Below are 23,689 nucleotides of genomic sequence, written 5' to 3'. Positions count from 1 at the left end.
TTAGTATGCAGGCATGCTAAAACCTTTTCTATAAGGTTTTTTAAAACTGCAATATATAACATAATTGCTTTTGATTAAGTATTACAATACGATGTGATTATTAGGAAATTCATTTCACACAACAGTGAAAATGAGCCTGTTTAAAGATGGCAAGTCAATTATCACAAGCTACAGTAATCTCTGATCCCTAGAATTAATCTGAGCTCTAAATAATTACTGAGCTTTAATCAGCTAGTGAAATGTTTTGCATTTCTCTTTGATTCTGCTTTATGAATGACTAATAAATTAATATTTCTGTACGGAAACAGAAATAAAAACTCAAAACAATTAGATAATTCCATTTTGAATTTTGCTATTGAACTGTTAAATACAACCATTAATCTTAGATCATTTTGTGAAACCTTTCTTGGGCTTTAGCTCTGAATCATGGTCATTTTATATTTTCAAGAAACTGTATAATGACGATTCTGCTGATTTGGTCATAAATTATCTTCTTTTGTCACTTTTGCTTCACAGGCCATTCTCGAATCTCCAGAAAAGCAGCTAACACTAAATGAAATCTATAACTGGTTCACACGAATGTTTGCTTATTTTCGACGCAATGCTGCCACGTGGAAGGTAAGCTTTCTCACAGGCCTGTTTAGGCTTGGATCTTACCTTTTTTCTTTTCTTTTTTTTAATTAACATTTTTTTAAGCTTATTTATTTTGAGAGCGCGAGCTCGAGTCGGGGAGGGACAGAGAGAGAATCCCAAGCAGGCTGTGTGCTTTCAGCACAAGCCCAACCCCGGGCTGGATCCCACAAACCATGAGATCATGACCTGAGCCCTGATCAACAGTCCCACGCTTAACCGAGTGAGCCAATCAGGCGCCCCGGAACTTTCCATTTATAAACGACTTTGTTGTAAGATACATGAGTATTGTTTTCATACACACAGAGTCAGAGTTATGGGAGTATTTTAGTGAGCAGATAGTTTATTGGGATTAAAATGCTCAGACAGAAGACTCCTATTACATTGGCATCAGATTTTGGATGGACCAGCCAGTAAAATCATTTCTGTCTGATTGTTACTGTGTAAGGGAAAAAGAATAGAGGACACTGTTGGCCCGATGTTGAGGTTGTCCTGTTATTTAAACAAACCTCATGCTTTTCAGTCTTAAGCCTCCACCAGAATTTTCTGAGATACACAGCTTCTTTTTTTTTTTTTTTAACCTGGGGAACTAAGACAGACTTCACATAACCTTAACAGGTTTGAGTCAGAAAAACAAACAAACAAAAATTTTTAAAAAGCTCCTTACTGTAATTAGTAGAGAAAGCTACACAATCTAAGTAGTAGCACTATATATAGGAGTCATTACAGGAAAGCAAAATACATTATTAAGGTTTTGGATTTAGTTCCTTTTTTTTTTCTTTTTTGCATCAAACTATTAATCAGAGATTCATAGATACTCTGAAAAATTGTGTACCTTCACTCTAACACCAAACATCTGTTTGCTGTAAAACAGATCAAATTCCTCAGCTCCACGGGGAATGCCCTAACAAGGCTGGAGGGTCACATGACATACGTCATTTCTAGTTGGGTCATTTTCTGCTGTATTCAATGAAGCCCTCACAAATTTTTGAATTTTACCTCTCAATTTCTTGGTTCAAATGTTCCTGCTATAGAAGAGGGCCAGTCCCATGTCCCAATTTTTTTGCTCTTTGGCTACCTAGAATTCTCAGAATGCCCCAATTCCACCACAGTTTGGAACATTTAAAATGCACATATCTTAGGATACTGTACGTCCTCATAAATATGATAGGGATTAATGTTAGGGTGCAAAGGAAATTCGCTTTGCTACTTTTTAAATTTTAGATAGGACAAAAACAAAAACAGAAAACATGTTTCCTCTGTTATGTTCTTGGTAAGTTAGCATTTTAAAAGAAAATGAATATAACCATAGAATTAATTTATCAACCTTACCCAGCCCTGCATATCTATTATGGCTTGAAGTGTCCTTTTTCATTCCCTTAAAACACTTGGGTGCTGAAGGAGACCCCTGTTCAAGATCTTACCCTTTCTTCCTCAGCCCTCCTTAGGGGATAAAATCCAGAGTATCTTTAGCTATGAATGCTTTCAAAATACAGGAAGCATAAGCATGAAGCAGACATTTTCTTCAAATTGCCTTTTTTAAATAGCAAATGATCAAATTTAAAAATAATTACTAGTTGTGAATATGAAATTTAGGCTCAGATCTACAGCTTTAACTTTTTCATTTTTGCAAACTGCAGGAAAAAGTGCCATCAGTATGAACAATCCTAGATAAAGTACCAAATGATTCATCTTATTTGTATTGTAATCTTAAAAGATGAAATGCCCAGTTTAAATTGTGACTGAAAGGGGCTTACTCATCTTTTTGGGAAACTGGATTTCTGGATATTTTTGCAGAGCTGTACAGTCTTGGAAAACAAACCTTAAGTTTGAGTTTATATCATACATGGCTATATGCTTGAGACAGATCAATAGCAATCCTTCTGGCAGATGTGGTTTCTTTAGATCTTTTGCAGGGCTAAACATTTCGATGCTTATTTTAAAATATTAGACAATGATAAGGTTGAGGGGAAATGTTGATTTTTTTCCCCCAATTATGTCTTCAATGTGTATACATGATCTGTGTGGGATTTTTAAAAAGAAAACTTGGGTTTATTTTAAATCTCCTTAGTATTATTGTTTTAGGAGGTAAGAGGAGATCCTTAGTATCCCTCTCCTGTGCCTTAATACAGTATAAAAAAGAAAAAGTTTCTTGAAAGAGATTTTTTTTCCCATATAACATGAGATAAAATTTCAGCGATTTTTCTTTTGTTTTGTTACACAAACCTATCCCACCAATTAGAACCGGAAGTGTCCTTCCATAATCAGCTGGATGTTTTGAACCTCCCCCCATTATGCTGGCATTGCTCAAAAACTCTGAGAGTTTATCCCGTGGATTCCCCTTGTGAGTAGTTGATGACTTAGCTGTGAAAGAAAACTTGTCTCCGTATCTTTGAATCTGCCGTAACGAAAAAGAAAAATCCTATCTAGTTGGACCCCTCACAGAGTCACCAGTGGTGATTACCTACGCCTTGAAACACTTCTCCGTGTGTTTGGAGAGGAAGTACTGTGGGTAGCACCAGAGGCGGCATGCAGGACGTTTGAGCAACGGCAGCATCATTGGAAGGGAGTGGCGGTACTACGAGGCAGGGGAGATGGGATTTGTGCGTCCCCTCTTCACGCCACAGTGGTCACCCCGCTTCTTCCCTGTAGGAAGAAAGTTTTGAGTAAACGACATGGGTCTTTCTGCAATGTCCTCTTGTCTCACTTTGAGTCTAAGTCACTAAGTTCAACCAAGAAGGTCACAGACATGAAGCTGTGCTTCCTACTGGCCCCATTACGGGTTGTGCATTTCAAAGGAAAGATGAGCTGTTGAGATCCTCCTTTCTGGTGGAGTTTAGACGTCAAGGGTCTCAGTTAAGAAGGCTCTTAGAAGTGACTTTTAACCTTAAGAAAGAAACACGGTGGGGGGAATATAGAAATATGTATCTTTAGGAACCATCAGCTTCAGCAGTATTCTCTTTTTGCCATTGAGAGTTTGACTCAAGTCTTCCTCTGGCGTTTTCTGTTAATTAAGATAATTGCCCCTAGCAAGAGCCAAGTTTGTATATATTCCGGAAGGTAAGACATAGTCTGATGATGGATACTGATGCATTGGGGCTCATGTCATTCCCTTATCCTGTCACCCCCATGAGGCAGTGCTCTCAATGGCAAAATCCAATTGAGATAAATCTGACGAAACCCACAGAAGGTACTAAAGCCAAAATATTGAAGAACAAAAAAGAACCAGGACGAAACGTATTCAACAATATTATCACCTTGCACGATTTTTTTTTTCCAATACCGTTTTTTACGGGAGAGAAGTGGGCTTAAAGGGGACAGTTTTATGCTTTTACATGTTTATTTTGAAGTGACATTAACAATATTTTCAGATTTTTACTGTGAAACCTATTTTGGGCTGATATGCATATTAACTATTTCTTCTGGTTCACTACTACCAGAGACTAAATTTAAATGCCAAAGTATAATTAAGTGGTAATTTTGGTGTTTTTTTGTTGTTGTTTTTTTTTTTTTTTTATTTCTCCTTTTGGAAAAGGCATCCTTCACCACAAGAAGGTCGTCCACGGGGGTGGTAGCTACAGGTCTTGGGGACGGTTTTACAAATGCGGACTGTGAGGCTGAATGTACTGCTGTTTTTGGAGTCTTTTCTTATAGAAAATGTAAATGTTCTCTCTTTTATACTTGCTGCAGAATGCAGTGCGTCATAATCTTAGTCTTCACAAGTGTTTTGTGCGAGTAGAAAACGTTAAAGGGGCAGTATGGACAGTGGATGAAGTAGAATTCCAAAAACGAAGGCCACAAAAGATCAGTGGGTACGTCCACCATGTTTGAACTTCTTAGCCTAGCTCGGATTGTGCTAACAAGTGCAAAGTAGAGGCTTTTGGCTGCTAGATGGTGTTAGACCAAAGAACTGGTTCCACGTTGTCTCAATTAAGGGAAGCAAAAAAGCATTTCATCCCTCCTGTTTTGTATACCCACCAGTCCCCCCGCCCTGCTTGCCGGTCTTTGTTACATCACACGCTAGTAGCTTTTAGGTGGCAATGCATATTAACCCTCACAAACCATTGGCTTATGCTTATTGCATTTTATTTTCTTTTTCCTGTTCCCTGTATTGGATGTCTGTTCTGCCCCCCCAACCCCGTCTCCTTTTGTTGCCACTTCATCTCCTTTGCTGCTGCTCCTATCCCAGGGTGCCATTCGCACCAACCTCTCACTGCATAAGTGCTTTATCAGAGTAGAGGATGAGTTTGGGTCCTTTTGGACAGTTGATGATGAAGAGTTTAAACGTGGCCGCCATATTCAACGAGGCCGTCCTCGCAAATACTGCCCCGATGAAAACTTTGACGAGCTTGTCGCACAGTAAGAGCCTTTACTTGCTTTTGTTTTTTTTTTCTGCTGTTGCTTTGGCTTTGCATGGTTGACTCATCCCATGTAGTTTTGCATTTCACCAAGTAGCGGTGCCACGGCTTTCTGCAATGGAACTAAATTGTGTGATTTGTACATGTATTTCTCTTGTTTCTCTTTGCAACACCAGTGCCTTGAATAATGCTTTTTGACGTCTTTAATGCAAACAGATATTGGTTGTATTTTGATTCAGCAGCTTACGGGGACCCTTTAAACCCAAATACTGTGGCGTGAAAGTCATTCTTCCAAGTAAAAAAAGGCAGCTTTTATTTAGAGTTCAAATATGTCTTTAACCGGGTAAATTTCTTGTTACTTGCTCATTCAGTGTAATAATGTAACTGAAGTGAAATGAATCATTAGAAATCAATAACAGCAAATACACTTCCTTTAAAGGCCAGTCATAAATCTGGGTGACTTCCTACTGGAAGCCACACTTTCCCTTCAGCGTGTCCTGATACTCAGCTAGAGATTTTTTTCCAATGGCCTCTTGTCTTCCTTTGATGAAAGGACGACACGGCGTGACCTATCAAGAAAGATTTCGTCCCAGCCTTCGTCCTTACTTAGGAACAATCCTTCCCTGTCCTGCTGTCCATCTTCGTTTAGCACTAAATGTGCCTGGGAGGGAGATCATGCCCTTCCTCCTGTGGTCGATCTGGAGTTCAAGTCACAGAGAGGATTAAGAGTCAAGATTCTTCTCCCTGACTCCCATCTCACTGGCCTCCCCTAGCCCGACGCCCCAGAGCTTCTGCCTTTCTTTGGCACTCATGGCAGCTACTAAAACTTGGTAGAGAACCGTCCATATTTGGTGAGAAAAAAATTCACCAGCGGAGGGGCTGGTCTAACTTCAACCAGAATCATGCACCCAGGTTCCCGGAAGCGCAAGGTCCTACCCAGAGGTGTTCACATACACCGGCCCCATACTAAAGCCAGGGGGCTGGGGACAAGACCTACCTTTTCTTGGGTTTTGTTAAGGGGGGAAATTTCTGATTTAGAAATCAGGATACCAGCAAGCGTAAGATCAAACTTAGCTAGGAACTCAGGGGAGGATTGCGTTTAACTTTGAGTTTTTATCTTTTTCTTATGCAGTAACCCTTCCCTTATTAAAAACATGCAAAGCAGCCACGCCTACTGCACACCTCTCAATGCAGCTTTACAGGTAAGATTAATGGTCGTCCCGAATATGCGGCAGAGGCCCGTGTCTCCCCCACTCATTTCAAAATATATTAGCCTCGCTCTAATTAGATATTAAATTTTAATTCCGTTAAACTTTTTTCTTAAGTGCACAAAGCATCGTACTCCCTGGAGGCAAACACATTGGGCTGTTTCAGCATTAGCAGGATGCTTAGCATTTTGAATATTGTGGCAAAAAAATTAAAAGTTCACTTATTAATATTTATCAGCAGTATCATAATTTCCATCCTCTTATTTCAGAATTTCACTTGAGGCAAAAATACCACAAGTGTAATTACTCTAGCACAGCTATTAATGTGCTGGATGATAGGCCACTGGATCACATGACCTTCTATTGTTCACGGGTTTAAAGAGAAAGCAGAGCTTTTTATTTCTTCTTCTCAAGTCTATTTCCGCATCTTTAGTCCATCGCGGGGGCAGGGGAAGAGATCCAGGTTTGGTTCACTTGGTACAAGTACACGGTTTCTGTTTGAACTAGAGAGGTGTTGGGGAAAACTCTTTACGTTTCCAGCAGATTGCTCAACATTACATAATAAGCACACGGAATGTTTGTTTCCTACTGACAAACCAAGCACTCATTACATAACCAGCATTACCGGGGGATGAAGACACCGGCGTTGGGCAGGAATGAGCTTACCCCCCCCACCCCCCCAGATACGAGTAACCAAGGCTGCCCAGCCTTCTATCTGTGGCGTTTCTCAGTGGTCCAGGTTGAGTTTGACCCTCCCTCGACTATTCTAGAAGACGCGCCAAGGGAGCCTTGCTAACTTTCAAGACATTTTCTCTAGATAGATTGGACATATATAATCCAGTGGGGCTTTATCACCCCGATGTGTCGTGCCCCTCCAGAAGGCTGTATTACACAGATGCAACCATTTGCTGAGAACGAGAGTGTGAAAAAGGCTCCTTGAGGGAGAAGGGGAGAGAATGAAAAATTGTTGAGATACTTGACGTTACACGAACAGAGTGCAGTGCAGAGGAGACCAGGACAGACACCCCGTTGTCACTACTCCCTGCACAGATGTTTACTGAGCTCCTAACCTGCAACCTCCGTAATCAGGACAGGCTCACAGCTCCCGACATTAAATGATACACCATTAACGCGGTTTCCTTTCAGGGGCAAATTCACTGAACTTAGCTTTTCAGTAATTATATTTATTTATTTTTAGCCCGAACCAACTTTACTAGGAGGAACTACTTTCTGAGTTTCTGTTAATTACTTGTAGTTTACACAGTAACTTTAGAAAAGCAAATGAGCGCACGCTTAGATGCCGCCACTGTAAATACCATTCATTAGGAACTTATTTTCCCTGGAGCCTTGTGAAGTGTGAATTTAAAGGCTGCTCTATCTGGGAGAGTATTAAGATTACAAGCACATTTTACATTCATGAGGCGGAAAGGAAAGAAAAAAAAAAACGCAGTGATCCTCTGGATTCTCTTAACTATGTGAGTAATTTGAATTAGTATGCCTTATCATGACAGACCTGTTCACGTTTCATCTCCAAAACATTGGTTTTTGGCATCCTCTCTACCCTTTCTCTACTTCCAGCAGTAGCCTCAAACTGTCCTGCACTTTTCCAAGCACACTTTGTTTGCATAAGGAGGTGAGGTGAATACATTGATAAAAATTCACGATTTGCCGAATGGATCTTTTTTTCCTCTGCTCTAGGAGTTTGGATCCATGGTCAGTAGACAGTCTCAGGTCACTTTCTGCTGGGCACATTGAATCAGGATTCTACCAGCAGCCTTTCCTGCCCATGATTGCCCATTTACATTTTTCAAGACAAGTAAAAATAATAGTGGAACAACATCTTAAAAAGATTACTAGAGCAACATAATGCATGATATACAATATATAAAATAGGACAGCAGAATCCACTACAGAAATAAAACATTGGACGTGAGACAGATTGCATTATGCTCTGAAAAAGTGAAGTAACTAAGGGTAACCGTAAAGCTTCTTATTTATAGACTGCCTTTCCCCCGAGGATCTTAGCATGGTTCATGTTCCAGGAGCAGTGGTACCTACAGACTTCTGCCCCATTACTTGAGCACCTGAGTTCTGTTTTGTGTGTGTGTGTGTTTTTTTTGGCAGAGGTGTTTGATATGAAACCACATACCGTACACAGGACCATTATATGATTAAGTCCATTATAAAAATTGTAACCCACCTGCTTCCACTGAGGCATCAGCTACAAAAAACAACCACTTTGTAACACATAAGCAGTTGGTAGAAAATGTTTCTAACTTGGGGGGGGGGGGTTTGATCACTCAGTCCACAAAGAATGTACAAGAAGCTCTGCATATCAGGCACCAGCTTCTCTTTGCTGCCCACTTGATCATTATCATAAAGGTTATTAATGCTGGTTTTCTTCACTTACATCTTTTTTGTCTCACCACCAAGGGATCAATACAAGTGCCTGCCTTTTGGATGCCTTTCACTGCTGTGGCTGTTGGGCCCCAGCCCAACATTTTAATGACCTTCACCTAGAACACTTTGAGAGCCAAGGAGAACAGATCATCTTAAGAAGGTTGCTCTGTCCGTAGGGTGACCAGCTTCTCCCACAGAACACATTCTTACAAACATTGCAGTTTTGCCTTTACCTCTCAGTTTTTGACTTGAGAAGCTGTTGCACCAGGTTCTGACTGTGTAATAGTGAAATGCTCTTGTGAGAGCTGATGGTTCCTGCGGAACTTCCATGATTAAGAGAGGCATGACCATTGCGTTGTCTCAAATAAAGGCAGTTAAGATGCTTGTCCAGCTGCAGTTTGAAAGAAAAAAAAAAAAAAACAACCTGGCAACTGTTGTTGATTTTTGCTCTGCCAAAAAAAAAAATGCTTTGTTGCCATTACCAGAGATCTGTTGAAAAAAGGACTTGATGCAAATTATTTAACAAACTGTAGGAGAGCAGAGAATGTTCAGATTCGCTGTTAATCAAAATAAGTTCACCACATTTGGAAATAAAAACAGGATTCCCCCCCCCCCCACTTTTTAAAAGAAGGCAGTTAGGTAAATACAGAAGTGGAGAGAAGGGAAATCTGTGAGCTTGCAGCAAGAGGGCTTGGCTTTGAAATAGCGCCCTAGTAAGTGAAGACCCATCACGGGGGCTTGTATCTAAGAAGGCATTCTTGGCTTTGCAGTTTGTACAGTTAGGGAGGCTGCAATTGTCATAATAGGCACATTCCCTGCAGCCCAGCTCTGCACCCGTTCTGTCTTCATTTTTGGCTCGCTCTCTCTCTCTCTAGAGCCAGGATTTCTAGAATACTTTGGCCTCTTGTATCACTGGCCAATTGAAGTCACCGTGCCAGATTGTCTTGTGATTGTACTTTTTCCTCATTAGGATGGAAAACCAGGCATACTGTAGTCTGTAAGAGGGCAGTTTTGATCAATCTTGGTCTAATTACACTGCCAGTTTTTGAAAGTCTGCCCTCTTTAATAAAATGAAAAGTTACTGGGTCATAATCGCTACCCAAGGAAACAATATGCATACTTCAGTCCAGGGTCGTCTGTAACTGTTGGCTGCATTTTAGACTGGGTGGTCATTTTTCTCAAATGCAGGAGGATAGCAAGTGAACAGCATCCCCCCCACCAGACTTCGGGATTTCTTATTTTCTCCAATTCCACACTTTTTTTTTTTTTTTTTTTTTGGCTGACACTCATTTGGAGTGACAGGTATCTTTTTTTCTTTAGTCCTAAAATTCCAGGTGACCGGTCTGAGTCTGAAACACTGAGATAACTGGTCGAAGGTAACACCACGCAAACTACACTAAACAGATTCAAAAATTATTAAAACAGAAATGATGCGGGCGGGAGGGATAAAAATTGATTCCAATTCTATAATCTCTTCCTTTTCTCTAGGATCTAAGAGGTAAATGTTTATGGAAGTTCTCATAAGTTTGAGCTGTGCGGCCAGAATAATTGGATCAAATCTTTAATATCCAATACTGGAGTCATCAAAGTGGATAAAGAAATGAAAATTCCATTATATTTCCCTGTGATCTGGAAATATTCAGTCCCTCTTGAAGGAAGGCATCAGACAGAAAGCTCATTTTAGATAGCCTTGTCTAAACCGTGTGACTCTACCCAGCAGGGCTAAATTGAGCCTTCCCTCCCCTTGAGCAGTTTGGTCCCAGCTAGCTCTTGGAAACCAAGCTTGGGACATGTGTCACAAGTCTTAATGTTAAAGCAGAATCCTTTTACACCTGTTCGAAACTTGCATTTGCCGGCCACACGGTGAACGTACCCGGAAGATCCTTGAATACGCCCCTAATTAACAGCTTCCCTGTCTGTGCATATTCTGCGTCCTCATACATTTTCTCTCGGTTGCTAACAGGCTTCGATGGCTGAGAATAGTATACCTCTATACACTACCGCTTCCATGGGAAATCCCACTCTGGGCAACTTAGCCAGCGCCATACGGGAAGAGCTGAACGGGGCAATGGAGCATACCAACAGCAACGAGAGTGACAGCAGTCCGGGCAGATCCCCTATGCAAGCTGTGTGAGTACTGTCCACGCCCAGAAGGTCTCTGCATGCGATGTGCACACGAACTCTTCTCGAGCTGCTTTTTAGACCCTTTCTGTAATTTCTGCTTTCCTAGAACCTAGGTAGAAGTTGGTGCTTCTGGAAATGTTTAGCTCGGTTAGCACATAAAAGGACCATTTATACTAACGTTCCCATAAAAGCAATCAGCTTCATGCAGCCCTACAAGTGCACACGGCAATAAAATGGGTGACTCATTTGCTTTTTTTTTCCCTCTGCTTGGCATCTCAGGCCATTATTTAAGCCACATTACCTTTTCCTCCTAAAATCGGTATGCGTCTCTGTGAGTTTGTTCAACTTGCCGGTGTGCGGAACCTGGCAGGGGGAGAAAGAGTGCTTGTTTACTTGGTTGTGATAGTCCGGACCGCAAACACCACGCTCAAGCGTGATGACCAAGCATTAACGATGGCACAAATGAAAGGCGGCCTGATTTATAGATTGCTTTAAAATATCAAAAGGAAAATTAATAGGAGCATTATAGCAGCAGACGGCAGTATAATGAGCACCGTATAACTGAATGAAGTGATGGGCGATGGTTGTCCATGCTGAATGTGAACAGCACAGGGACTGGGCAGACCTCCCGAGAGGCTCCGATGCCTCCCGAGGAGGAAGAGCTCCCTCTCCGCTCGGGAAGGCTGCAAAGAGAAGAGACACCACGTTTTTCCAAGTGATTGGATTTGCGGGGGATGCCAGGGAGTGGCCATCTCTATCTCTTACCAAACATCTGCTAAACCGTTGCCCCCTTTAAAGGGACAAACCAATCCAGCCTTTCCAGGACTGCCAGCTCCTGGAATCGGCCCCTTGTCTACACCCTGTTTGTGAATTCCTTGACCGACATCTTATTTTAAGGTAATTTGAGTGATAGTATGACCTGGAGCGATTAGCAACAGAATGAATTGGCATCTAATGACAGCAGGAAAAAAAAAAAAAAGAAAAAGAAAAAAGGCTGTCTGCCAGGGAAATGGGTAGGTTCGAGGGGAATCTGAAAATTGATTATTTAGCATTTGAATGTCCTGCCCGAAGAGCTTTGAAAAGGATCTTGAAAGATGGAAATAATTGTTTTTAATTTACAGGAACCATCTCTTCACATTTAGTACACAACACTTCAAGAATGCGTTTGTCTTTCACACTGATTCTGCCACACATCACCTCTTCTAAAGCAATCTGGTGCTCCTGACTTTATTGTTATCACACTCGTGTTCGTTTTTAAATCATTGTCCTGACAGGAGTGTTTACTCAGATATTAAGGAAGTTCAGAGCAAACATAAATTGGTATAGAAGCCGCTTCAAGCAATACTCATTAAAGCAAATATATCCGAAGTGACTGGTTGGAAGAGAGACTATTCCTCACAATCTATCTGCACTCCAAAGGGCTGGTGGATATACATTCCTGTTACGTAGTGCAAAGGATTACTGAAGAGAGAAAGATATTTGGATCAGAGCCTTGGGCAACAGTGGAGAATGATGCTAATTTTACTGTACGAGATAAAGCCCCTCCAAAGTTCCTAACTTTGAATGAACCCCAGCATTACCAGAAACCATCTATCACAAGCGGCTTAATTTTTAACGAAATGAAGGTTTCCGTTGTTTTCTGCTGTGTTTAAGGAAACCCTGTGTACAGATGTCATGACGCACGCCGTTGCTCACATCTCCCCAGTTTGCGCTGTTTGCTAAATATAATTGTGTGTTAACAGCATCGCCCTTGTGCCCGCTCCCAGTGTCACAGAATGTTACTCTTTTTGACCCTCTGTTTCCATTAAGCGACTTCTGTAATGACACAGTTTTCCTTCTTGTGCAGTATGCATTACCCGGCTATGATGCAAATGGTTTCTTAACTGTTCTAGTCTGTTGGAATAAATCAAGCTGTAAACTTTATAGCGTGGCTTAAAGAACCTTGTTAGGACCGGCAGCCCAAGCTTCGATCTAGTGTTGAAACCGAGCTCCCCGTTCTTACCCTTCCCGTGACACTCCACTACTACCCCATTTTGTTTCCCCTTTGAAACACTAGAAAGTACTCCCATAATTATGGCTTTGGGGCATTATACTTTTATCCCGATAGGAACTAACGGAGCTACAAAGCAAAATACTCCATGCTGTGCACACCCCCTCAGAACACAATGCCTCTAAACACCAGTCAGCTTTAGTTAAAAACTCTCATGTTCCCAGAGTGGCTAAACAAAGGAATTACTCAGATGTAAGAAGGGAAGTGTGTGGTTTTGCACACAGTTTTCCATCGGGAACTGTTTGGCAAGTAGGAGATGGAGAGAAAGGTGGGGCAGCGGGGTGACATGCAAGATGGCGCATCCGTGCAGTTCCGATTTCCAGGAGACACGCCCTTGTATGTGAAGAATAGTCTCTTAAATAGTTTGCATCTCACCTGAAATGTATCTTGCTTGGAAATCCATTCTCTTGGATTCTCTGAAGCACCATATGCCCGTGTGACTGCATTTGCCACACTCAGGGGGAATCTGCTGGTACGAAGAAATGTTGTGAGGCTGGATTGCATTTCTCTGAGCTTTAAGGAGCCTTAATATCTAACTCAGTTGTGTTGTCAAGGCTGTCACACAGATCTCGTCAGTGAGCTAGCATTTGTCGGGGACGGGCTCCGCATTAGGCACTGGGGCAAGCCAGCGTGCACGAGAGGGTCTTAACCTGTGTCTTGGGGTTGGTCAATAATCATACTTGACTTCAGCTGCAGTTTTTCAGGGGAAAACAAAATATTCTCTAACGTGACCTGTGTTTGGGGAGACTTACACTGTATCTGGTTTGTTTTTGTCTGTGCCTAGCGAAACAGTCGTCAGAGTCAAAAATTACAAAGCAAGAACTTCCTCAAGAATATTCTATTTCTCAGTCTTCCCACCCCCTCCCAAACTCAAATTCAGGTTTATAAACCTGAATAGATGAATAATTAAGCATAAAAGAAGGAAAAGTGAGAAAACGATGATCCAGGATACTACAGTGAGCTTCACTACGGGACTTGGTAACACCCAGATACATTTCTTGCCAAACGTGAATCAGTGGAGAAGAGGGGGTAATTTGTGAAGTAACACTGCTATTGAATAGTGAAAATATGATACTGAAATATGAAGAAACGTTCACCGTTGTCAGTGATCCAGGAAGCGCAATTTAAAGTAACCTGCACTTACCTTACACCTGCTAAGCAACAAAATACTTTAAAGTAACGCTTGGGGGGGGCGTCTGGGTGGCCCAGTCGGTTGAACATCCGACTTCAGCTCAGGTCATGATCTTCGCAGTTTGTGGGTTAAAGCCCCGCAAAGGGCTCTTTGCTGACCGCTGGGAGCCTAGAGCCTGGAGCCTGCTTCGGATTCTGTGTCTCCCTCTCTCTCTGGGCCTCCCACGCTCACGCTCTTTTTCTCAAAAATAAACAAACATTAACAAAAAATTGTTTTTTCTTTAAATAAAAATAAAAGTCATGCTTGGAGCTGATGAAGTTGAATCTAAATTGATACAGCCCCTTTGGAAATTAATACTATAATAAATCATAAGAACCATAAAGATGTTTTTGGCCTTTGCTCCCAGAATTTCATTCTTAGAAATTTATCCTGAGGAGGTAAATCAGCAGAAATAGGAAGATTAATGGATAAAAGTGGTTACTCTATTATTCAAAGAGCAAAAGAAAGGAGAAAAAAAAAAGACCGTCACAAAACGCCCAGTATTAAGGGACTGATGGGTCCGCACAAGGGGTCTCATACAGCCATAAAAATTACAACTGAAAAAGCTAGCAAAATAATCTTATTTCCATTATGTATGCAGTATGTAAAAATATTACCCCCATGGGAGAGAATAGGCAAAAACAAAAAACGTACCTTAATTTGGGATTTTGGGTGATTGTTTTCTAAAGGAGTCATCGACAGGGCACCTAATTCTTCCCAAAAGAATAGAGGGTTTCCTCCGAGGGCTGGCTTCAAAGGTATCCTGGGAGGTTTCAGTGCTCTGCCATTTCCTTATTGAAGTTCCTACTGATCCGTGAACCCCATCTTCACTTTTTACGGGGGCTCTTCAATTACACAGCCATTCCTCGGCCTTACTGTACAAACACAAATAAGTAGGACCATTAAAGAAACTAAAACAAGACGGAGCACGACCCGTCAAATGGGCTGTATTACAACTTCGATAAATTTCGTTTTACAAATCATTTTGAAGAACATGGGCACCATTTTTTTAAAAGCTATTTACCCTGACATCTACCCCCAGACCCTCTCTAGGCTGTGCTAATTTTAGAGTCAATTGGTTTTCTGAAGGTTCACATCATCAAGGGCAGTCCAAAGCACTCCTGTTTGTTTTTAAATGGTTCGAGTGGCCTTTGGGGTTTGCGTACATCAATTATTTAGGAAGTCGGCCATCCCCAGTACCCCCTCTTATTACTAATACTTGATAATGTCAATTAAAAAATCCTCCCTTCTGCAGCTTGTCCCAGCGATGGGACCATTTTAACTTGAATGGTTCTTTTACATATCAAAAGGCTTGCAACAGAAAGTAATTTGTATTTGCAAAGGATCTGTTGTAAATATGATTTACGAACAACATTTCTCAATTGTTATCCCCATGGTTTCGCGTGATCCCCCGCAGTCCCCTTCAGGTGAACCCTGTGCGGGTCCATAATGAGAAAGTTGGCAGATCTCGTCACAGGCTACGGCGTCCCGGTGGCCGCTACCAGCCGGGCCTCTTGTTTTGCCTTGTTTACAGCTGACAGCGTTATTATTCTGATTGGGGCTCTGCTTTCTTATCATATTGTTGTGTTGGGCGAGCCTTTTCCTCTCCGTTTGTGTTTCCTGGCAGGGCTTTTCTCGCCTTATTGACAGTTTGTAAAAATATGCATTAATTTGGAGTTTCAAGCATGTATCATGGTGTCTCTTTGCTGTGTTTGCTTGAAGTTGATTAATGATAGAACCTCGCTTGGGGTCGGTCTCTGGAGACTTCTTTCACAGGTTCTGCATGTTAACTAGCAAAGCAGAACACACAGCAAGCCATGATTAGCCCAGCCTCCCGCACTCTGTGGTCCCCACAAAACACCATTGTAGTGCAGATTCTTATTTCACGTAATTCTTCCAAGATTTGTATTCTTCCACCCAGGATGGCCCTGCGGGGCCTGTTATCTGGTACTCAGAGTACGGTCCTCCTCGGACCAGCAGCATGGCGCGGGAGCTTGTCAGACATGCAGAGTCTCAGGCCCCATGCCACCCCTGCTGAGACACACGCGGCACTTTAACAGGAGCGCAAGGTGATCTGAGTGCGCGCTTTAAAGTGTGAAACGCACCCCTGCGGGAGAGGCTGCTCTGGCCAGGGACTGTTCTAGAACAGCACTGCCCCACAGGAACCTTCTGCCGTGATGGAAATTTTTCTCTCTCTGCCATCCAGTATGGTAGCCACGGGGCACACGGGGCCCTTGAGCACTTGGAATGTAGCACTGAGAAACGCAATTTTAAATGGCAGGAAGTTTTCATTCGTTTGAATTTAAATAGCCACCACCCAGTCCTCCATCTAGGGAGGCTTTTGCCGCCCCCACCCCCAACTTGCCGTGGTCGGGAAGGGCCTTCCGTGAAGTGAACCTGTTTTCCTTCCTTCCAGGCATCCTGTGCACGTCAAAGAAGAGCCCCTCGATCCAGAGGAAGCTGAAGGGCCTCTATCCTTAGTGACAACAGCCAACCACAGTCCAGATTTTGACCACGACCGAGATTACGAAGACGAACCCGTAAATGAGGACATGGAGTGAGCGTCTCTGGGCAGGCCAACCCCAAGAACGAAGATTGGGGGGGAAAAACACGTCAAAAGTCAGCAGTGAAATTGTTCTCCATTTGTTGTACAGTCTGGAGGATTTTCACTCCATTCGGACAACTCTGAAACGTGTTAACTCTGAGTGCCATCAAGAATCCCATTTGGGAGTATTTTTGATTTTTCTACTTTTTGTTGAAAAAAGGAATTTGTACTCTGTGCATTGGATGGACTTGTTTGGTACTTGGGATTTTCCTCTCCTAACAGTCAACATCAGTGTTGTAAATTTGCTAAACTGATTCACTTTTAGCAGCAGACTTTGAACTGCCGTCCTGCCGACGTGGGACACTGAGGACACCCAACTGAGCATGTGCGTCTAAGCTGCAGACCAAGCCTCTGCCCAGAATTTAAGGATTCCAATGGACGACCTATTTGCACAGTACTGCATGTTGATTATCACTGCCTTTACTCCTTTTTTTTTTTTTTCGTTTTTGTTTTGCTTCCAGTTGGGATGGGGAAGGCCTTTGTGTGTGTATTGGGGGGAGGGGGTTAAAAAAGTAATTATCCCAAACTTTTTAATGTATTGCTTTTTTTTTTTTTTTTTTTTTTTTTTTTTTTGCTTCTACTATACCATTTTAAGTTCTGACCTCAGGCCTCCATTTGGGCCCACGGCCTCCTGGAGGCTTAAAGTTTTCTGTACCTTGTGATGAATGTTAATAGGTGTTTTTATTATACAAAGCTGAATGTCATTTCTCGTTTGTAGTTTTCTGTCACTCATTCCATTTTCCTTCAGACATCACCACGTTTTCTCTAAAGTCAGAAAACATTCCGTTTTGGTCTTTTTCAAAAAAGGTCCCAAATGCTGCACTCTCTACACATGAAGGTCCTCTCACACAGACCTGAAGTCCTGCCAGAAAGAGAATGAATGACAGAAAAAAAAAAGAGAGAGAGAGACACCCTAGGAACAATGCAGATTCATTCCACGAAGCAGTATTGGAGGTGGGAAGGGGGTGGTTTCAGTTTCTTTTTTGTTTTGTTTTTTGCAGCTACCATCATTGTCAGTAAATGCCACAGCATTCTGCGAGCACAAGGACACATAGGCAGCACTACCCCCCCCCCCACCCCCCCAGATTCTCCTGCTAGACGGACAGTGTGGCTGTGGAAGGCTCTCCCTCGGGTAACCAAGTTGCCATGGGCCACAAGCTCTCTGATGTTAAAACCAGCCTGGGTTGCTTTGTTTGCAAAATGGCCAAAAAGCTGGCTTCCCTGAGCAACTCTGCTGAAAAGTGGTTGGCGGCGCTGAATTTAAACATCAGTCCAGACCTGCTTGGTGGCATTAATCTGTTTGAATGCAAATTAGATTTCAGATTGAATTTGTGATGGAAGTTAATGAGGACTGAGTTCAGCAAATGCTAAAGTGTTAATTTCAAACGTGCAAATTCGGTACTGCAGTTGAGTTTGTTATGCAATATTATCCCACCAAGCCAGTATCCAAAACTAACAGTAGAAGACATCGAGGAGACGGGGGTGCATGGCGCCCCTGAGCGTTTGGAGAAAGAAACGTGGCATATGCCGAACGTGACGGCCATCGGTCAGTACAACCTCAGTCCTTAGGAACCCCTCAGTGCTTCCACTCTGCACCCACTTTCCTGTCACTCATTTATTTATCTAGGACCGTAGCTTTTGTTTTAGTTTGAGAGCCTTTTGGAGCTTAATTTATATTCTTTGTACCTTTTTTTCTAAAATTACCAAAGATATTACACAAAGGTAAATTATGTTCTCTGTTTTATGCTTTATCTGATGAAGCCAAATATCCTCTTATTGTTGATCAAAGGAGGCGAAAGAATTTTAGAGGCAATTGATGAGTTATAGGCTATTGCTAACCTGAGAAAGAGAACTGCTCCTTCTTCATAGAATAAATTTAGAAGACCAAGTAGGTAATGGAACCAAAGTTGTTATTTTTGTTATTTTTTTTTTCTTGTTCTGTACCTCGACAGAGACCAAAATTCCTAAAGAGAGATTATGGGGCTGCTGAAGGTGAAAATGGGGCACAGTGTTACAGGAGCGAAAGAAGGAAGGGAGTCCCATCTCAAAAACCTGAATGGATGCCACTGAAAATTAGGGGTAACCAGTAAAGGAGACAGTTAAGAAAAAATGTAAAGAAAACAAAAACTTCTACATTGGAACTAAATCACAGGCACATTTCTAGAATACATTTTTGTTTTTCTTTTTACAGAAAGAGGTATGCCACTTTGGTTTTAAGGACCATGCTAGGATCACTGCATGTATTATGCTTTGTCTTGGCATATATCTTCCGGTTTTTTGTTGGTTTTTTTTTTTTTTAATGTTTTCCTTTTTCCTTCCTTTTTTTCTAATTAGGCTTTGGTCAGCATTTTCCATTGAAAGAAAAAAAAAAAAGTAACACTCCCGTCCACTCATGAGCTTGGTACAAAAACTTCTTTGGCCATTTCTTTTGAAGCTTCACTGTGCTTTCTGTATAAAGGGCAGTCTGTGGTCACTCGAGACTTTTTTTTTTTTTTAACTTTTCCAGGCAGCTTCATGATGTGCAGGCAGTAGCCAGACAGGGTCATGGGAAGGGGGCCCTGTGCTTCTAAACTGAGTGGTTGCTGGTTCGTTTGGTATTCAAAAGAGGATAAAAATCTGGTAGATTAGTTCATTCTCAGCATGTGTAGCTAGACATGAGTAAAGATAACAGCATGAGAAACTGTTAGTACGCATACCTCAGTTCAAACCTTTAGGGAATGATGAAAATAAAAAAAAAATACATTTCACTCAGTTGCACTTAGTCGTATGTCTTGCATGCTTAGTCTAAAGACTGTAGCAAAAAAAAAAAAAAAAAGAAAAATTAGATTTTACATATCTTTGCAGGTCTCCCAACCCTGCAGAAGAACCAATTGAAAAAAAAATTCTCAGGCTTTACAGCAAGCAAACTTCACTATGATTTTTACAATTCTGATTCTGTATCCCTTGGGGGGGGGGGTTATTCCAGTCGCTTCTTTAGGATGGGGTTTATTATGTTGTACATATATTCCAATGTGTCTTGTGTGAATCTTTGTCTTTTTTGGGGGAGGGCAGAGGGCGGTTCTTTTTTTAGATATTGTTCCTAAAAAGGAATAAATGCATACACCTGTTTGTCAAAACACCTTTGCTTTTTGTGCAACTGCTTTATATTAACGATACTAAAAAAAAAAATAGCTTTGGGAAAAAACTACTGTATGTAATGGAATTGCAGAATTTGCTGCACATGTATTTTATTTAGTTATCCTTGCTTTAAGAATATTGGATGACATTTCCTGACATGTGGGAGGGAGAAATTCCCTAACCTTTTTTTTTTTCCTTTTAAATTGTAACATAGTTGACAGATTTTTTTTTTTCTGTTCTCATTGATCAGAGCATTTTGTACAGATTCGTGTGTGTGTGCGTGCGCGTGTGTGTTAACCTGTTTTTTGATACATTCCTATCCCTTGTGTTTATCCCACCACTGCCTTCCTGGCTATCTTAAACAAGTTCATACATTTGAAAAGAGAAAAAAAAATGCTGTTTAAAAAAATGTTTTCTCCTGCTGCAGTAAATATTTTGCATGATGAAATTCCAGGGTCACACTTTCAAAGTTTATCAGTGAAGTAGTGATTAATAATGGGGAGTTGTCAAAGCTATTGAACTTTTTTGTATAAAAAAAAAAAACTTTACAAGGTGCCAAGATGTAAAGACAATTTGTTACTTTTCCTTTTCCTTTTTTTTTTTTTTTCCTCCAAAGAAAAGCGTACATTAGGGAGACAGTCCCTTGTATCAGGCAAATGCACTGTCAGGAATGAGAATCCATCCTACTTGTCCCTAGAGTCTGTCCTTGTAAGACAAGTGACGCTGCCCGCGTTGAAAACCAGCAGTGAAATGAAATATCAAGGCTTCTGTACACGAAGAGTGACCGCCAACCTTGCCACCCTCGGACAGCGCTAACATTACAGCCAGCATTCCGTCAGACCTAGGAAAGAATACCTTGGATTCTTAACCCAAAATCTGATTGATGTAAATCACTAGCTATTTTATTGTGGGGGAAAAAAAAAGTTAAAAAAAATATCTCCTGTCCTTTCCACATTCCAACTGAGCTCCGTTTCCAAGGGTACAAAGAAGAACATGCTTGTAAGGATTTTGAATCTTTTGGGTACCTGTTGGTTAATGGTATATATACCCTCTTGATATTTTGGATGTTTTTGAATGTTGGTTTCGCTTTTTTATCCTGAGAATGAGACTTAAAATTCTAAAGGCATTTTATGGGGCCGGTGTAGTTCCCACGATCTCTGCTACCCAGAAGCCTTGATGAAGATGGTCTAGTCCGGACTATGAGCACGGTGCTTCGTGGATATGTGCTGCCAGTAACAAGAATTTTTTTTTCTGTTTTGTTTTGTTTTGATAAGGCATAAAAGAAACTCATTCCTTGACATCAACTGTAATTCCATCATTCCGTGTCTGTGGATACAGACAATAAAAAAAAAAAAAATGTTGTGTAGTCAGTACTCATGACTGACATTATAGCATTCTCAAATGCAATAAAAATGCTGTTTGTTCACACTGGTAGTAAAAAGTCGCCACAGCCTAAGTTTCTTTCCCCTTCTGACCTGCTGATACTGTATGTTAGGCATCTGCCTTAGGTTTATCACCAGCTGCTTGCAACACAGAATTAAAATCAATCTTAACTAAAAGCTTTCATCATCACAGAGGGCTGAAGCTCTCATCCTCAGGGTTTCAAAGTCCCGAGTTTCCACTTAGAGAAACTGGAAAAAAAAACAAAAGCGATAGAAGCTACCTTTTCTCCCGAGGAAGTGCACCCTTATTTTTCTTCATCAAATTTTATCCAGAAAAAAAAAAAACCCACAAAATGTTTAATAACTAGCATTAAGAGCAAACTAAAATTTCACAGGAAAGCAATTTCATGAATAATTCATTAAAATTTCACATCTGCAAGATTAGTCATCCAAATAAAATGCTAATGTCAAAAACATGCACCGTCTATAATATTCTCATCAAGAAATCTTTTTGCATATAATGATAAATGCTTAGATTAGAACAAATGATTTTATAAAAATATTCTATCAAAAGTATGCTAGATAACCACATCCACTACAGCAAACAGTGAAGCACGAGGAACTAAATATTCCAGAAATACCATCTTGATTTCAAGATTTGTGTCACCGCATACCTTGATAAAAACAAAAAAGCAAAAAACCTGCTATTTGTCTTTTAAATTATTATGTCGTGTGTATTCTAAGGATCGATGAGAAGGGGCATCATCTTTCAGTAAAAATTAAATTGGTATATTGAAAACAGCACTTGAAGTGGCCAAACCGTAGTAACATAAAACCCTTCTGGATGTAATTCAGATCATAGCACAAGCCAAAAGAGGACTTGAAAATTAACCAAGCTGCTGTTCGGCCAAACACCGGCTGCCGGTGAGGAACACGTAAACGTGCTTTCCGAGCATTGTTTTGAAAAGCCCGTCTTAGGGGGAAAAAATTTTTTTAATATAGGTTTTGCTATTAAGTTGCAAAGTAGTGTCCTCTTTTCATTAACAGTTATGCTACAGTCTAGAAGCCCTCTAGTCTGATAATTAATAAAACATTTGAACCCTTAATTCTCATCTAGCTGCTAAGAATATAATATTAGGGTTAATTGAAATTCCTTTAAATGCCAGGCTTACACATAAATACTGCTTACAGCATATGCAGTTGGTAAAATTAAATATGTACACATATTTGAATAAGCTGAAGGACCCAAACCAAGTATGACCATGCGTTAGTGAAGGCTGTATGCACAGTCCCTTTTTAGTTGTATTTCTGGAATTCTTCTGAAGCAGGAACATGCTCTTTTGCTCATTCATTTAAGGCTTGTTGCTCAGAGAAATGAGGCAGGAAACCCAAAATACTGGTTCGTTTAAATGGAGGCCTTTATATATTAAGAGCCTCGAGTCTTAGACTAATTTCACACCAACACAAACAGCTACAATATACTAACTCCCCATGTCCCCGTCCTCCACTCCCCTCCCCCCAATCAAAAAGACCAAAACAAAGTATAATTAGTCATTCTTGACTTACTAGATTTTGCGTTCTTTGATATTACATATTTACGTAGAGGGTAGTAATCATGATTTGTCTTTCATCTCCATTGTAGTAGAGTCAAATAAAAGTATTCTTTATTAAAGTGAAGTTGGGTCTCAAAACCTTCATTTAAGGCATTGACTGATTGATGAAAGGTTTAAGACAGAATTCACATTGGAGGGAAATTAAATTACCTACAAAAACACTGGTTTAACTGGGACAATATTTGGATTAGAAAGCCATCACTCTAGATATAACCTACTTTTATTTATTTTGAAACAGTATTTTATTTAAAAAACAAACAAACCCTATGTCGTCTTATTTCCACTCTGATTGCAAAATGACATTCGATGCTTAATACTGTATGTATATATATAGATACATACATACATACATATACTCAGAATGGTCAGTGTTCCTTTTTTTTTTTCTTTTTTTTTTTTTTGGCTTCTACCAAGAATATAGGGGATGGAAAAAAGACAAGCTTCCAAGTTATAATGTTAATTTGAAGGTAACCGGCCTTTCAAGAATTAATTTCAGCCAAAGCAATAATCATTATTTACCAGCTTGTGACATTTTTATCACTCATCATATTAGCAAATTTCCATTGAAAATGCTAAAATGGTTCGTCATAAGGCCGGTAACTGCTCTGGCTGTAAAAATGACCAACACAAGTGCCGGTACTCAAACATTAAATTATACTGTAATTAATAAAGACAGTTAAACTGTCTACTAGCAACAGCAATTTAGGTAACCACATTTGATCGGCTATAAATTGTAACTACATTAAAATTCCAGAAATATTAGCAATATGGATTACTTGATGGAAGTCAGTGCAGATCACCAACTGCCACCCCCCCCCTTCTTTTTTTTTAAACAACGGAAGCTCGGGTCAGGTTGACCACAAATCCGTGGGCGAAGATCAGGCCTTAGCACTTTTCATCTTGTGAAACAAGCAATTACAAATAGTTGCATCGATTTGTTAAAAAGCTTTAGGTGACATAAATTGTTTCCTGTTTAGCTTATTGCCCTGATACATAAATGTCACCAAGTCCAGTATTAATTAGGGCCGTGG

General features: G+C 40.7%; 1 protein-coding gene across 7 annotated transcripts in view; it reads left to right on the top strand.

Annotated features, from left to right (window-relative positions):
• Positions 1-22,722, top strand: part of FOXP1 (forkhead box P1) — a 596,530-nt gene extending 573,808 nt beyond the window's left edge. For 6 of the 7 annotated variants that reach the window (XM_043587930.1, XM_043587931.1, XM_043587926.1 and 3 more), the window contains 5 exons: positions 517-618; positions 4,321-4,442; positions 6,121-6,190; positions 10,560-10,726; positions 16,358-22,722. In XM_043587930.1, coding sequence (XP_043443865.1) covers positions 517-618; positions 4,321-4,442; positions 6,121-6,190; positions 10,560-10,726; positions 16,358-16,502 — 606 coding nt within the window. In that variant the 3' untranslated portion in view covers positions 16,503-22,722. Of the gene's footprint in view, positions 1-516; positions 619-4,320; positions 4,443-4,819; positions 4,990-6,120; positions 6,191-10,559; positions 10,727-16,357 lie in introns of all 7 variants that reach the window. The other variant, XM_043587932.1, reaches the window with a different exon arrangement.
• The last annotated feature ends 967 nt before the right edge of the window (positions 22,723-23,689 follow it).

The sequence above is a fragment of the Prionailurus bengalensis genome, chromosome A2, assembly GCF_016509475.1.
Source record: "Prionailurus bengalensis isolate Pbe53 chromosome A2, Fcat_Pben_1.1_paternal_pri, whole genome shotgun sequence".
In the NCBI taxonomy this organism is placed as follows: domain Eukaryota; kingdom Metazoa; phylum Chordata; class Mammalia; order Carnivora; family Felidae; genus Prionailurus; species Prionailurus bengalensis.
Note: the sequence above shows the minus strand (reverse complement) of the source record. Positions and strands in the feature narration are given on the sequence as shown.